The sequence below is a fragment of the Acipenser ruthenus genome, chromosome 9 (genome assembly GCF_902713425.1).
Source record: "Acipenser ruthenus chromosome 9, fAciRut3.2 maternal haplotype, whole genome shotgun sequence".
NCBI lineage: Eukaryota > Metazoa > Chordata > Actinopteri > Acipenseriformes > Acipenseridae > Acipenser > Acipenser ruthenus.
In genome coordinates this window covers 43,736,627-43,754,107 of record NC_081197.1, presented here as the reverse complement: position 1 = coordinate 43,754,107, position 17,481 = coordinate 43,736,627, and the positions used below count along the sequence as shown (strand labels likewise).

Sequence of the window (17,481 nt, the reverse complement as noted above, 5' to 3'; positions counted from 1 at the left end):
TCATGTAAACCCAGCTCCCCTCTTTAATTATTCTGATTGTGGTTCATTTTTTAAATAAACTCTGAATCAAATTATCACTTCAAAACTAACTAGGTGAAAAGGGGTCCTAAAATACACTTTCCATATTCAATACTCTCCACATTCTTTGTTTTAACAAAAAAGAGGAGGCTGTGGTCTTCATGCTGTGAGTACCATGTTGGAGTTAGTAAAATCAGAACAGACACCAACCTCTTGTAATAAAATTCTGTTTGGTGGCCCTTGGAGACTAATAATTTTTTACTGCATAATGCAGCTGTTTCCTGTGTGCTATTTTATAGATTTTCAATGTGCATGGCTGTTTCCTTAAATGTCCTTCAGTACCCAGGGCAGTAACCCTTTTACAACTGCAGCACTTATATCCTGCCAAGAGGGAATCTGGACATGTTTAAAATGCTAGCATTGGTTACTATGGAACTAAATGTCCCTTCTAATGGCAAAACATTTTTCTATCAAATAAGTGGATGTTTCGTGTACAGTATATACATTCTTAACATGCTTACAATAGTATTTTTTTCTTCTGAAAACAGAAACTCAGATGCTCAGAAGATATATCTAAAGACCACAGAGGATTTAGCTTCAACACAAAATTCTGTTTCTTAAAACACTTAAAGTAATATAGTAGATTAAAGTAAAATAAAAATATACCCTATTATTTCCTAATAATAAACTAGAAAGGACAGGAAAACCGTTATTCAGTGCCCCTACAATTACTGAAACATTAAAAACGTAGCATTTAAGCAAGTTAGCACTTCTCGAAAAAGCTTTATTTAAATACTAAGAAAACAAATTGTGTGAGAATTCAAGCACAATCTACTTAACCAATTTTAGGCAGCCATTACCACAGTTTATATTAATTGGAGGGGAAACGTGGACAGATAATATTTGCAACTCTTTATTACTATGCGCAAGAGAACATGTTTTCAATTAGGATAATGGATCTGTTGCTGCAGTAAATCCTTTCTTCGTTATTTTGATAAATAAAATAAACACAGATAATTGATGCTTTCCAAGTCACGATCATTCAGTTAATCACTTCTGATTGTTCCCATGCACAGTCCCTTGGTGCATTAAGAGCTTTCACACCATTAAGAACTATTACAAATCACTTCTGTCCTTCTATAAGTTATATGTACAGTTCAACCTAAAATAAGAGTGTTGTCCGGGTTTGCAGGAGAACCTCAAAGCTGTGCATGGCTCTAATTATGAATTTACAGCCACGAGGATTAATATCATTGGCATGTTTGTTCCATTAGTATAGAAATCCCAGTGAGTTATCAGATTTCCACTTTTAAAACACAGTATATCCCACTCAAATCTCTCTCTCTCTTTTAATATATATATATTTGAATATACACAAAATGGCTAGCTGCAACTGTCTTTGCTTTGTAAGGCACATCTATGTAAACTAGTCAGTTGCATGTAGTATTTTGTCAGACATCTCATGAAATGAATCCTGAAAAAGCAGCTGGATATCTTAGGGTACAGCAAGGAGTGATTTAAGAAAGTGCCCTTGTAAAATGTAACACCTCATAAAGCTGGTTAATCAGAGATTAGACACAGCCATGGTCTGTAGAATACAGATTTACTGCAAATTTGAGGTATTACTGGCTGCAGACTGTAATAGCCTGGGTTGAAGTAAGGTTATAACTCAGATTCACAACGAAAAAGCAGGAGTCAGAATGACCTCTAAAAGAAAAAATAAGATGGGGGAAAAAACATTTCAACAATAAATGAATTTCTGTTGAATTATGTTTAATGGATGTACTTGCTCTTATCACTTTGAAAAGTTTAAAATCTTCATTGATTCTGTGTTTTAACCTAAATGTTATGCTGTTTTTGCACAGATTCGAATATATATTTAGTCCCCCCCCCCAGCCCCCCCCCCCCCCCCCCCAAAAAAAAAAAGTTGCTAAGCTTTGAAAATCAGGTCCTATGCCATTAAAAAAATATTTATTTAACACAGAAGGAAACATGCAATGAGCAGAAGTTTGCCTGGAATACAAATCAATTTGTCGTTCCTGTGTTTGAACAACCATTATAGAAAACTGCAATGTCCAGCACTAACTGACTAAGTGATAAACTGTAAATTAAGAGGTTAATGTAGTTTACATTCCTCTGAACCCGCTTACCTGAGCCTGAGGGAATCTTTAACACTCTGCATGTTACATACAGTGCACTGCTCCTCAGCAAGTTCAATGGCAGTGATACCATATTCTTTTATTTATTTTGATTTATAATTTCACACTCCAGGGAATCCACTGGAATGAGGAACTTGTCTTTCAGTTACTTTTAGATATTCAGCTCATATACCCACACAGTATTACTGATTATTTTCACAGAATCAGCTTTCAGTCTAGAATTAAATTGCATGTCCTCAGGTACAGGATTCCAGCAGTAAGCTAAAGGCTGTGTGATTCTGGCAGTTCTCTGGCTCAGGGGTATTTGGTGGATCATGTTGCAGACATATTCCCTCAGATACACTCCCTCATTCCTGTGTAACAAAGATGTATAATGATGAAACATCTGGCCATCATTGCATTTCTATGTTGACACCTGTCAGTCTATCTAAATTTATATTCTGTTACACGTCACAAGCATGTATATCTAACTATCTATTTTTCTACCTAGTGTATAACAACCCTCCGTGGACAACCCTTCAGTTACATATCTGATTCATTGTCACATACCTTTTTTATGATCAACCTTCTGTGGATTAGGATCATCACAGAAATATTGGGCTTGTCATAAGTCTAATATCAGTAACTTACATACAATTGTAAGTGTAACAAGCATACAATTTTGTTCATGCTGTGGCCCTATTCTTGAAAAAAATGAAAAGAAAATTATAACTCCAGTAGCAAACACATTTGTTGCTTGTTGCCTCATCAGTCATGCACTAGTACAGCACTTTCAGCTATTACTTTTTTGTTCTAGGAAGAGGCGGTTTGTTTGTTTGCCTCTGCGTGTGAAGGCCTCTTTAACAAGGCTCTAGCATTCAATTGCATAGAGCTGTGCTGTATAATCATCTTTATTTCAATAAACAAGAAATTATTCTTTACATTTTTAGAAAAATGAATGTAAGCCACGTGGATGAGCACCCTGAATAAACCTGCCAGTCTTTAGATGTTTAAGTTGTAATAGTATATCATCAGAATAGGAATTGTGACTCTGTAATCTGTTTGGGAACCTGCAAAAACAAAGGGTGCTCATTTATTTTGCTGGGGTTACATTCTTCACTGCCCAGTTTACTACAGCATTTTCAGCCACCTAAAATAGGTTTCAGGTGGAAAAAAAAAAATTGAGGACCACTTTCTTCTTAATTTCGATCGTTTTGTCATTTTTGTCATTATAGACTAAATTGCTCTTTATTGGGCTGGTAATCTTCCACTTAGAAATGCAGACATCATTGTTCATAAGGGTCTCTGTAAATATTTCAAATAATAGAGTTTTGTAAAATTATCATTGTGTCATTAATCATTGTGTCTATCTTTATTGTCTGCTGTGTCTATCAGGTATGTGTGACATTTTCAACAATGAAACATCACAATTGATATCTACCCTCTGCATTTGAACTGCAAACCACTTGCATCCTGAGGCTATTATTGAATAATAATGAACCACAGGGGATCTGCTGCACAGGTGTTGTATTTTGACATATCAATGGTGTCAAAATGTTGTCAATCAATACACTGCAGTGCCATGGTACCATATCATTAAAAGCCTGCTGTATCAAGACCACATTTCAAAACTGTGACACATCTGTTCTGTTTCCACTGACAACGATGTGATCTGCAAAATGGTTTGTGTAGGCTTTCGTCAGGTTAATAAATGGTACTAGAATGTTTTTCAGCCTTCGGTGTTTATTAGTCTCGTTAGTGTATCTTTGGCAATGGTATAGATCAACAGCTATTTACATTGATTGAATAGGGCCCCACAGTCTCTTGCAACCTTCATTTAGTTTACGAGGACACAACTTTGTGTTTGGGATTTCCGATTTGTTAGATAACACTGGTATTGTTAAGGAACAATACAGATTTTCATTTTTTTCATTATATTTTCTTACAGGTTTTCATTATATTAATATTGATGCAATACCAAAACAAGAATAGAATTGAATCATGCAGTACATTGTTGGATAGGACAGAATGAAGTGCCAAAATATTACTTTCATTGTCTTCACCCCATTGGTGGTCCAGAGTGTTTATGGACTGCTGCAAATGTAACAATTCTAAACAATGTAATCGTATTAGTTTCTAGTCAAACATGCATCGTGCTTTCAAAGTTTATCCCACCAATGTGCATATTTTTCAATAGAATATATTTTTTCAATTGACTACCAGTATCTGTCACTTATGTGAGTACAAAAATACAACAAGAACAATATATGTCCCGTAGTTGCATGGAGGCTTAAAAGAATACCAACTACATAATTAATTTCTGTTTAAAAATCTATTATATCTTATTATATGTGTCATTTATAATAACACTTCAGCCTTTGTCTGTTGTTCTTGTGATTGAAAAGGTAGTACGTCCGGTAAGTAATGATCTAAGCAGACACAGGAATAGAAAATCATACAGAACACACACAGAGTAGGATATTGAACAGGTAAGGAATGAGATACTATTAAAATGTAAATGTGTTTCTCTTTAACTGGAATTCAATTTGTCAGAGTAAGCAGCTTCACATGTCTTGTTAATTGCTTTTTTCTATTCTATTTTTTCTATGAGTGATTCTGGATTCTGTTCTGTATTATTATTATAATTGCTTTCATCTTCCTTCACCTGGCTTTGGGCTTGCTTTGAGCTTGTCTGGAGAATTGTAAATGCTGGAACTAAATAGCATTTCTCATTCAATTCAATAAATATATTTAGAGAGAGATAGGTTGATCTGACAGAGGTAGAAGGTCATATGATTTGAATGAAATCCCGGAATTTAGGATTATCCAGGCTCAAAAGCAAAAAAATAATGATAACTGTATTGGAACAACGGAACCCAGAACTATTGCAAACCATCAAATATCAAACAAAAAAGTAATAAGAGGGTGCGCCCGAGTGGCGCATCTGGTAGAGGCACTCCACGTGGAGTGCAGGATGTGCCCTATAGCCTGGACGTTGCCGGTTTGAGTCCAGGCTATTCCATTGCCGATCATGGATGGGAGTTCCCAGGGGGCGGCGCACAATTGGCTGAGCTCCACCCGGGGGTGGGGGTGACCTTTGGTCGGCCAGGGTGTTCTCGGCTCACTGCGCACCAGCGACCTGTGTAGTCTGGCTGGGCGCCTGCGAATTTGCCTGTAAGCTGCCCAGAGCTGCGTTGTCCTCCAACGCTGTAGCTCTGAGGTGGCTGCATGGTGAGTCTGCAGTGTGAAAAGAAGTGGTCAGCTGACGGCACACGCTTCGGAGGACACCGTGTGTTCGTCTTCACTGCTCCCGAGTCAGCGCAGGGGTTGTAGCGGTGAGCTGAGCCTAAATAATAATTGGATACTCTAAATTGGGAGGATATATATATATATATATATATATATATATATATATATATATATATATATATATATATATATATATAAAGTAAAAAGAAATGTAAATAACATTTGAAGTTACTTGCTCTTTAAGATTTACTTGCCATACTGCATTCAGCTGAGCAACGAATCAAAATTCAATCACATCCATTCTCCATTTTGATTGCAGATCCCTCTGCGCCTCCGACACCATCCAGCCTGAGGATCACAAACATGACCACAAATGGTGACGGTTCCCTCTCCACAAGGATCTCCTGGGCTCTTCCTGAGGAGCCTGACATTCCAGTCCACCATTACAAAGTCTTCTGGAGCTGGACTGTCAGTGGGAAATCCATGGTGCCGGCAAAGAAAAAGAGAAGAAAGACCACCAGCGGGGTATTTCTTTCTTTGTTTCAATCCATTAAAAAAAATGTAATAATAAAATAGGATTTGACAGTTTAATGGCGAATAAGGAAAGATTTGTAAAGAACATTTTAGTCAAATTCCATTGAACAAAAATACTAATGGTATATAATGTATATTTAGTGAATATTTGGAAAACCAGGCATGTGAGAAACAACATTTCTTGAGAGATGAAGAAATTATAGAAAGTAGACACTTGCAAGAAGTAGGTGTCTTTCTTCCAGATTTAGACATCTTTCTCTGTTCTACACTCCAGTCATACCTTGATGTTTTTCGCATTGAGCTAAAGCTTCCTCAATAGGACTGTATTTGTAGACAACTTAAATTATAGCCAATAATTGTCTTGATCAGGGCGCTATGGGAAATATAAGAGAACTGTTGATTTATCTCTTCACTTTGACACTTATTTACTGTACTTGAAAACAGATTATCTTTACTAAACCACTGTTACTGACCAAAGTCATTCAGAATGTTCAGACATGCATATCTGGAGCTAGTTTCTTACTGTCAAATGATGCAACCTCACCATCTTTTATACCAGTGGTGGCAGAGTTAAAGTGGGAGACACTATGTTAAACCTGTCCACCCACATTAAGAAGTGCCAGTGTAGTGTTCCACAGATTTGGAGTTGGGTGACATTGACAGGCCACAGGCTTGCATTTAATAAGATGTATTTGTAATGTGTGTACATTGTTTCTATTTTTCAACCCATTACAGTCCCAAAACTATGTGGATCTGGAGGGGCTCCAGCCAAACAGCAGTTATACGGTAGAACTGCAGGCCATCACATACTGGGGACAAGTGCGTCTGAAGAGTGCAAAGGTCTCCCTATACTTCAGAACATTGAGAGCAAATGACACAAGTAAGCTTTTTTGTATGACAATTTTACATTTTCTGCCAGTATCTGTGCCATTTGGCAATCAAGTAACATTTTGTACTGTTACTGCTGGCAGGTCTACCTTCTCTCAAGCTGGAGATAATGGACTGAGTGGTAAACACTGGTTTTCATGCTCTGGTTATTTAGAAGACTTAAAGGAATCTGTAGAGAATTGGTCTGTCTGCCCTACATGTAGTCACATGAGCTATACTCAGCTGTTTGTTTGCTAGATTTTTTTGATGATTTTTTTAGGTCATCACACGTGCCTATAGGTTCAGTTCATCTTCATGGCTTTGGCTCTTAGGAATAATTTTTCTGCATGTAAAGTAAAGTCTCTCAGAAACTTAATTGCATTTGCATAGCATATATGCTTGGTTTTCTTTCTAAATCTATGGAATTCAGTGTTGTCTGTCTGCGTCATAAATGGCTTCAGAACCCAGACCACAGAATGTATAAGTCAGTTGCCTTCATCAGAAGAACAAGATTAAGTTGCTGATGCCAATGTGCCATCTGCTGTGAATTAGCTAAATATCACTCGTCGCTAAAATGTTTAGTTTTTGTGGAACAAAATGCATATTAAAGAACTTCAAAACAAAGGTGGTTATTTTGGCAAATATGGAAATGGAAAAAATAGAAATCTCTTTTAGATGCTATTGTGAAGAATAAAACGATTTGTAGCTTTTTTTTCTCTTTTGGTCTGTGTTCTTCTTTACCTTGTATAGTTTGTGTTCTGGTTTGCATGGTTGTCTTAGGTTATGATAAATAATGTCATTTCTATTCCAGAGGAGCAGCCTACCACTTCATCAATGACAAGGAAAGGGGGTAGCCACACTCTGAGCTCTAATACAGGGAAAAGTCCAACTAGTCCTCTAGAGATAGGTGCTCCATTCTACCAGGACGGACAGCTTCAGATGAAGGTCTACTGGAAGAAAAGAGGAGGTAAATTGAGCATTGTTAATTACACATTTCATTGTAAATACTTTTGACTACTAACATTTCACTATGGGAGACACCCATGTAGTTTTATCTACCTAGACAGGCCATGTCATGTTAAGTGTTGAAGGAATGGTTCTAATGAGCTATTGCAAAGGTAACAGCCAAGGAGCAGTGGACATGGTGTCAGTCCTCAGAAATGCTGAGGAGAACCAGCATTGTATCCATAACTGTAAAGCACTCAATGGTGGTTTATGTAATACTGAAATCAACATATAAAGATCTATGATAAAAGTTTCAACTAGAAGTCTTTGTCAAAGTTTTCAGTGTTGAAATGAGTTTTGGTTGATATTCTTATTCCAGGGTTTGGTGTGGACTCCACCCCAAGTGATCAAGTGTTAAACTAGTCCCTTTAAGAGTAATGAATCAGTTATCACTCATAATTATTAATGTAATTATGTGTTAACATTACAGTGAGCTAAATATGTCAGTGAGTGACTTAATGTAGAACGTGGAATAAATAAGTTGCTTTCCTTAAGAAGCATGTTTTTTTTTTTTCTCTTAGATACCAGCATTACCCATTACTATGTCCAGTGGATACCAGAGTCTTGCACTCATAATGAAACAAAGGGGCCAGAGAAAGCTGTTACACAGGTAAACAAATACAAACTAAACTAAACTAAGAACCATGCAAGGATGATACCGGAATGCTTTCATGCATGCCTTGCACAAAAAAAAAAGTTTATGCTTGGACAATACAAGGGATGCATGGATCACACAAGGAGATCTGATTTTAATTCAGAAAAAAATATTGCAAGGATTATGCAAGTTTTTTTGTATGGTATACATGAACTCCTTCCTTATCCTGATATCATACTTGCATCGTTCTTGCTTTAAACTTGAGTTTTATGGTATTGTAAGAAGTATGATTTGATATTGAAGCAAATTCTGTTATGTAAATTGACAGTCTTGGCTGCCAATGATGGCCTTACTACATCCTATTTAGTGAGAACTTTGGGGGAGATTAGCCACTAGGGTAGGCACTGCTAACAGCATATAAACATTTCAGCAGTATTCTGCCCTCAAGCAGGATGGAAGATTAAGAACACTATTCTGTTGGTGGGAACATTGCTTTGCTTTTGGGGTTATGTGGCAATGTGCCCCGCCCCTGTGTGCATATTATGTGTTGTATGTTGTGTGCGTGTGTTAATGTTGGTGTATAGATTGGTACACGGGATATAAACGGGTCTGTGTTTCACGTGTATTTAAAAAGATGTAGATTTATATTTAGGCACGAGGAGGGCACAAATCACTTCACGTGCTGGTTAAATGTAATATGTGAGCACGGGGTTGCACGTAATGAATTCACGTGCTGGGATTCAAGTGAATAATTAATTAGTAATTGAATCCCAGCACAACAGTATATATAGAGACACGTAGCATTCAGTCGGGGTTGGGTGTTCGAGAGTGGAGAACGGGTGAGGAGAAGGAGGAAAGTAAATATAAAGTGAAATAATCTAGAAGTGTTTGTACTCACCGTGTTTGTTTGTCTCTCCGTGCACCGTTTGTTAAATGTTTAGTACGTTTTGTTTGTCTATTTATTTTGGCGCAAGTGCCGTGTCCTGTGTTTTGTCTGTTCCAACCTTTTATTTTCTGTTCTGTTTATTAAATGCTGAGCGAAGTGCCATTGGTTGGCATTTTCTCTCAGAAACATTCATAAGGATTACAAATAATCTGGTGAATAACAATGGTGTTACATTAATCAAGCACACATTTCAGTAAACTAACAGGATTGTGTTCTCAAATGAAAATGCAAAATACTTTATAGCTTGCATCAAGATTTATGTGCCTTTGCTGTTTCAACTCAGAATGATCAGAAATGGCATCCATTTCATGACAGCTAGCTTTGTGGTTTTAGGGTGCATGGTTAATGATTCCTAGGAACTACTGAGATGCTGATTTTGCTTTATAAAATGCCACCAGGCTTTGGGAAATCCACATAAGCTGTAAAGCACTTTAGAACTTTGGCCCAGTTAGTTTTAATAATGCCATACCAAGTCTGCAACATATCAGAAAGGTCTACTGGGAAAACTAAATTTCTTATATTGTAATTTAGTTTTCTCTGCTTGACTTGATTTTCATTGTATTTAATTATTAGGGATGAAATCCATTACACATACTCTGAAGTTCATTGTTTTAAGGATTAATTTAAATAACATGTGTTTTGTGATTTATATTTACTCTTGAATACCCTGTGACTGGTGTAAATGCGGTAGTCTTAGGTGAAACCCTGTCAGCAACAGCCAGGGCACTAAAATACACAATATCTGAGAAATAACTAAATAATTGGTTATACCTTATTGAGATGGAGGTTCTTTAGATTTAGTACATTAGTCCTTGTTCATTTTACCGTTTGCCATCAAAAGACACACATTACTTATAATGCTGACATACAGGCCTTTGCAAGTACACCTCACACACCTATGTCCTTCTCGCACTCCTGGATTATTAAGCAGCTGAATTGCTGAATTACATATCAACCAGAATTCTAGAATTGAACTGTTGTCCTCATATCTACAACGACATCATCCCAAGTGTGAGCTATTCATGACGCAGGCCTGACACAAAGGATAGCTTTGGCAGTTCCATGAGGTCCCACACGTCTTCATACATGAAGTTTACGATTAAGAATAGAAGCTGTTCCCTTTTTATATGAAATTATTTAACTGTGCCCCTCCAAAATACACTGCAGTGTAGTTTAATTCACTATTTTCCACACCGTAATAATACAGGCATGCAAAATGATTGCATGCCAAAATACTCCAGTGTTTCTGAAGGAGAAGAACTGACCCAGGTTTGACAAAGGCAGCATCTTCTAGAATGAGCTCAGTCCTTGGTGATCACACACTAACCTCCAGAATGGTTGTTGTAGATACAATTCCTTCCAGTGCTATACTCAACTCCTATATAAAAATTGACAGAAGAATTCAACATAATCTAACTGTTGTGGTGCAACTGTTTCCAATGTTTTATTGAAGAAATAACATTTTCAAATGACATTTTTTATGTGAAATATGGCACTAGAGGTGAAATATGTACCCCTGTTGCGTATTGTCGTGTAAAGGTCATACATGATACTTTGTTTTGTTGTGTGGCAACTGGAGGGAAATTATTAGTTTTACGGCTATATGTCTTTAATCATTTGTAAGATTCCTTGGGAACTGTAAAATATTGAAACTCCTTAATAATAAACACTGTTTTTCTTGGCATAGGAAAACTACATACATCTCCAAGGACTGCTGTTTTCATGCAAGTATAGAGTGACTGTCCAGGCCATGAAATCTAAGGGCCGCTCAAAGGCAGAAACCACAAGCTTTACCACTCCACCTTGCTCTGTTCTCAAAGGAAAGAGCTATAAACACATTAACTGTCCAATAGACGCGGGTAAGTGCATTTAAAACTACATTTAAAAATGGTGCATGATATGTTGGCACATTTATCATAATAGTTATTTGACAAATGTATTACGTTCTATTATTATTAAATTGTTACACAGTAAGTATCGGTTATGTATGTTTAGTATCTTATTTTTACTTGTAATGTTCTGTACGTCATTGCTAAATTAAGCTTCAGTGAATAATACAGCTGATAACATGTTGGCCTGTATTTTCCACTGTGGGCAATTTGCAGGCAAATTGCCCACTCCTTAGTAAATGTACGGGAACATTTTATTTTTTTTATTTTTTATAAGAACCATAAATTAATTTGAAGTCACAAGAAATAGGTCAGATAATGGTCCTTAACAATCATTTTATATTTGTATCACTATTGGCTTATAAAACACAAATAGTTGATCTGATTTTTTTTTTTTTTTTAATAACACATCTGCTTGTTCACTTCATATAAAATAGCATAGCGTCTGATATTTAGACTATGGGATCCCTGTGTGCTCATTAAATGTTTCTCTTTGTTTCCAGTGACAGTGCTTCAGAAAGTGCTTGCCAAGCCAGAGAACCTGTCTGCCTCCTTCATCACCCAGGAAGGGAATATTACAGGCAATTTCTTCTGGAGAATATCAAGGACAAACCTACACCAGCCTGTGACAGGGTTCCAAGTCACATGGGCAGAGGTCACCACGGAGAGCAGACAGAACAGTTTACCCAACAGCATCATCTCCCAGTCACAGATACTGCCTCCTGTAAGTCACTTATGACAGGCGGCTATAACTTAAGGGAGAAATGACAGAACCATTTCAATGTTGGATAAATATAAAAATGGTGAAGTAAAGCAAAACTACTACTACTAATACTATGACTAAATAATAATAATAATAATAATAATAATAATAATAATAATAATAATAATAATAATATAAGCAAGGAAATATATGTATGTAGGGCTCTGAATTAATAGAGAGGCACAGAACACAAAGTGTTACAGAAATTAGGTTAGTCATCATCAAACCAGACGCTACGTATTCATTATTTATTAACACAAATGGTGTCATGAAAAGAAATCTGCCGTTGGATACTCCCCCACAGATAGAGTTGGCAGACTAGATATCAGCTGTCTGGAGGGCAGGTCATTTCCAGCCATGGGAAACTAGAGATGTGGCTGCTGAATACAATGTCCTCAGCTGGAGAACATATGTTCACCTCAGGAATGTAACCCCACTAAGCCACAGTTTGTGGTATCTTATTGATCCTTTAAGTCACTGGATACTACAGGTATAGGCAGGTCAGTTTTTCATCACTGGTGTGTTCCCATTACCTGCTGAACTACTTGCTTAACTGAGCTGTATAACCTCATTATTTGTATTAGACAACATCATCACTCTGCTACATCTACTAGATGCTACATCTATTATGTAAATTATGTTTGGGTGCACAGGATGACCCACATCAATTAGATGTTACATTTCAGTAGATCATTACCATAAAATGCTTTTTTTATTATTATTATTATTATTATTATTATTATTATTATTATTATTATTATTATTATTATTATTATTTATTTCTTAGCAGACGCCCTTATCCAGGGCGACTTACAATCGTAAGCAAAAGCATTTCAAGCGTTACAATACAAGTAATACAATAAGAGCAAGAAATACAATAACTTTTGTTCAAGTAAAGTACAAGTGTGTTTATAGCTCTTTTAACATGATTACATTATATTTATCCATTTTAGTAGATACTAATCAATTCATTTTGTGCATAATTGCTAGCACTACTGAAAGCATTTTGACCTGTACTGCAAAGTGTACAGTATCTATAGTCCAGCCTGAAAGACAACTTTTAGATTGTTGATTGACTATTTTTTTAGAACCCATGTCATATATTTGTAATAATAATATATAAGTAAAAAAAAAATAAAAATACAAGAGTCAATGCAACAAAAAAATATATATTTTGTGTGTTACAGTGTTTTCTTTTTCTTTCAGGACCACCATCTTCTTACAGTGTCAAATCTGAGGCCATCAGCCTTGTACAGACTGGAAGTGCAGGTGTTAACAACGGCAGGAGAAGGCCCAGCCACGCTTAAAACATTTCAAACACCTGACATTCCACCAGCTCGCCCACACAGTAAGTACATATTTACTTAGAGTTCAGAATAAACCCTGAGTTTGCCAGGGTCCTGGTGGAAGAACATGGCATTTTTATACTGTGTTTGTCATTTTGAATACCACAGTAGGCAACAAATTACAGCATACTCGATCAAATGCATGGGGATGTGGAAAGTGGCAGAGTTGGTACCCTCCCCTTTTTGGATAACGCATGCATGTGCCAGTTGTTCTTTAGTACTAAGTAACACTTAACAGTTACATCACTAGACATATGGTAATTAAAACAATTAACAAGCCATACTAAGTGTAGTGAATACATGTCAATATGGCATTAGGGCTGTGGGCCAGTTAGCTTTTCTGCTAAATTGGATGTCAGGCTTGTTTTATTTTTGTATGCTTTTGTGACCTGGAACTTGGCTGCAACAACTTGCCTGTCAGCAGTAACCCTTCTCATAACCTGAGCACTTAAAACCAGTTGTTGACTGTGGCACAGATTCGAAATTATTCTCCGTTTTAAAACCTTTTTTTTCATCTAAGACTTTGGTGGAATTATATCCATAAGAATGACTCACTAAATAAAAGCAGCAAATTATAAATAATTGTATTCCATTAGTACAGTACATTGTTCTGTTCTGTGTAATCAGAGTTACAAACTATACAATCATATTTTTATGTCTATATAATGATCATATTTTGCACTGATTGTTCTGCCAGTTCATGAGAACAGTTCCTTATTAGAACAGGTATCGAATATCAATAACACATGTTTTAAGAATGTTATGCGTTACCGTTTTGTTGCCTGACCAGTGTTTCCTTGTATGATTTTTACAGGGCCCAGGCTCAAACAGCACCATCAGCATCACAAAAAGCCATCTTCAGGAAAACACTGAAGACCCAGACACAGTGAGACACAGAGAAATTAAATCTGAACAGCACCCACTGCAAAAAATAAATAAATAAAAAAATACAAACTGATGTTACTGTTTAAACCTATGAGAGGTGGTTTTTTAATTGGACTCTCCTGCCTTGCTAATGTTACTATTGCAAATAGAACTTACCAGTCATTTCAGCATCCTAAGACGCATTGAACTAAGCTCTCCTGTACACTTTCACATTTGCTGGGGTTGTTGGAGATTACATATATATATATATATATATATATATATATATATATATATATATGCACAATCCCTAGGGTATTTTAGACTCAAATACCGCTAATAATATCATGTCACATTTAAAGTATAACCAACATGACATTATATGAATAATGAATTATGAGAAGAATATTGAGTAGCGTAGAAAGACATGTTTATATGAACCTTTTCCTTCAAAAAGACGTCTTATTATGATGGCAGGTTTAATGATTTGTAGAAAGGAGAAAGTCAATATTGCATCTTTGAGAAACGGAACAAGTGCTATAATACTTGTACAGTATATTACATCTGCAAGAGCAGCTTTGGATCAAGCTATTTATTACCTAGTACTAAGTAATCCGAAGTGGTGCTTAATAGTACGTAATATTGATGGATAATGTTACTAAAAATGTAGTTTAAATAAGATTAATTAGGATATTGCATGTAGGAATCCATTTAATTTAAAATGCAAATTAATTCATAGTTGCAGATTGAATCATATATGGTTTTGCATGACAAAACTTAAGTGTTCTGTTTGATGCATGAAATACAATGTATGTGTTACATCTTCTGAATATATTAGCTTAATTCAGTTTACAGAATAATTAACAGAGGACTATGTAAAAAATATTTACTTTTATTAATAGAATGATAATTTAGTGTAGAAATGACAGAACTGTGTATTTACTAAACTGGCTGTAGAAATCATGTTCATTTTACAGTCATTTAATGTCAATATTTATTTATGTATGTATTACAGAATGGTTGTTTTTTGTGTGTGTTTCAGTCTAGCTTGTTTTTTAAACAGATATACTTGTAAAAACATTTTGTAAAAATGGAATTGTAAATAGAGTTCAATGTCATGGTACTCGTTATTTTTCATGTTAGAAATTGTATATAGTGTTAATGAATAAAGAAACCTTAAACCTCTTGGTGTATTCATGTCTTTTCTGAAACTGATTAAGTGAAGACTGGAAGTCTTAAGTTAAGTCAGAAAGAGTTTCAAATATCCCTCAATTAACATGTAGACCATTTTGTTTGGTAACACAGCTCATGTCAGCAGGTCAATACAAATTTTAAAGGCTGCTTGTCTTCCTGTGATTTCCAATCCCCCTACCCCCCACCACTGACACACTGACAGTAACAACACCATTTCAAAGAGATAACTGTAGACCTTTTAGATGAAACAAACAGGGTTCATTAGAGTAGTTTTGTTCACCTTTTTTGTCAAGTAGATACTGTGGGCTAGATTCTAGAAGCTTTATACTCCACCTTTATACAAGCTTTATAGTTATACTTTATACAACTCATTATCAACACTGTTTTTTTCAGCAATAAAATACACCAGATAAAGTTACCTTATTAGAAAGAAATAACTCAGACACTTAATTTAGCAACAAGTGGGGACGTGTAACGTTACATTCTTCAGAACCCTGCTACTTACTCTTTAATTCTAGTCTTGTAAGTTTTAGAATTTTAGTTGGTGTTTCTCCTTTCAGAATCTAGCCCAAAGAGGCAATGATAGCACAAGGTCAGGTACAATAATATTATTCATAGTAAAATGGTAGAATGGTAGCATTTTCATATTACATGCCGTATTACAGTAGTACAGTAAAGTAGAATATCTCTTTAAGATATCCTTAAAAATGGTCTCAATTTCCCAGTAAATATAAATTCCATATAAATTGCATGTATGTTTGACAGAAAAACATGTTTTTCTCATTTTACTTTTATACTTTTGGAATCAACCGTGAAAGCAGTCTAATATCCTGTCCTGCTTTTAGTTCTCCACGACTTAAGTGTTTTCCTAATACATTTTAAATTAGGTACCATAGCACATTCAGACATGATTTGTGAAAACACAAACATGTAAATGCCTTTCAAGTCAACTGTTAAGGTTAGAATTAGAATTCAAATAAAGTCTGAAAATATTACTATATATTCTATCCAACATTCTTTCGGTTATATTATCTGCTGTTGAAAAAGTTTCAAAGCTAAACTTTTGGCTTTGATTTTTTCCCCCCAATTTTATATATATATATATATTATTCCGAATGACCTTCCTTCAAGCTCTGCATATTCTTAGTACCAAAGTCTAATTTAGACTAAAGGTCAAAGGTGTCAAACTCAATCCATACAATATTTTGCATAAGATAAATTATATATTTTTCATTAGCTAAGGTGGTTTTAACAGGACAGCATGGGAAACAAATTGCAGGTGGCATACTCTGCGAGAATTAAAAAAAAAAAAAAAAACTGTTCCAGAGAAAACAGACAACACAAGTCTATTACAAAATGATACTGATAGCCACTGTCTCCTACAAGGGAAATGGAGAACTATTAATCATTACCATGTCTGCTTCTCTCCAGGCCCAGCAATGCTGGAGGGTGCATTGCATACATGTAACATGCAGTACCTTACATTTATGAAGCAGTTACTGGGTTGGGTGGATAATAAATCAGTAGCTTAGGGCAGGGGTTCCCAAACTGTGGTCCGCCGCCGGCGACATCACATTCTAATCTATGCTTTTAATATACATGTCATTTATTTGTGAAAAATAAACAATAAAACCCAGCTTTCAGTATAACTAATTGTGATGCCCCAATAATATAGGTAAAAGTTTAATGAAAGCCAAAGGAATGTAATTTTGCAAGTTGTATATGTTGTATTGGGTAGCAACGGAAACATTATAATGTGTGTTTCATTGAAGACGCACTTCAGTGAGCAGTAACTTAGCAACTGAAGTACAGTCATCCATTTTTCAACTCTACAAAATAACAGCTTGCATTTTGAATTTGTCATGGATCGATTTTTTCTTCGAAAAAGAGGAGGTTGCACTGGTGGTGAAGATGAACTCCCTGGACCATCTAAATCTACTCAGAATGAGCCAGTGGAAAAAATGGGGTCTACCAGGGTCAGAACCTACCCGGGTCAGGACCTGGTGTCATGCGGTGTCAGCTACGCGATTTCACACTGCTTTTGATAAAGCATGGTTGACCTGGGTGACAGAC

The 17,481-nt window shown here is 35.9% G+C and overlaps 1 protein-coding gene across 1 annotated transcript in view; it reads left to right on the top strand.

Moving 5' to 3' along the window:
* Positions 1-15,399, top strand: part of LOC117405351 (anosmin-1-like) — a 62,661-nt gene extending 47,262 nt beyond the window's left edge. Inside the window, exons 7-14 of the mRNA XM_034008326.3 lie at positions 5,725-5,930; positions 6,675-6,819; positions 7,618-7,773; positions 8,333-8,421; positions 11,040-11,211; positions 11,745-11,965; positions 13,211-13,352; positions 14,165-15,399. Of these exons, the coding sequence (XP_033864217.3) occupies positions 5,725-5,930; positions 6,675-6,819; positions 7,618-7,773; positions 8,333-8,421; positions 11,040-11,211; positions 11,745-11,965; positions 13,211-13,352; positions 14,165-14,223 (1,190 nt within the window). The 3' untranslated portion in view covers positions 14,224-15,399. The remainder of the gene's footprint in view (positions 1-5,724; positions 5,931-6,674; positions 6,820-7,617; positions 7,774-8,332; positions 8,422-11,039; positions 11,212-11,744; positions 11,966-13,210; positions 13,353-14,164) is intronic.
* The last annotated feature ends 2,082 nt before the right edge of the window (positions 15,400-17,481 follow it).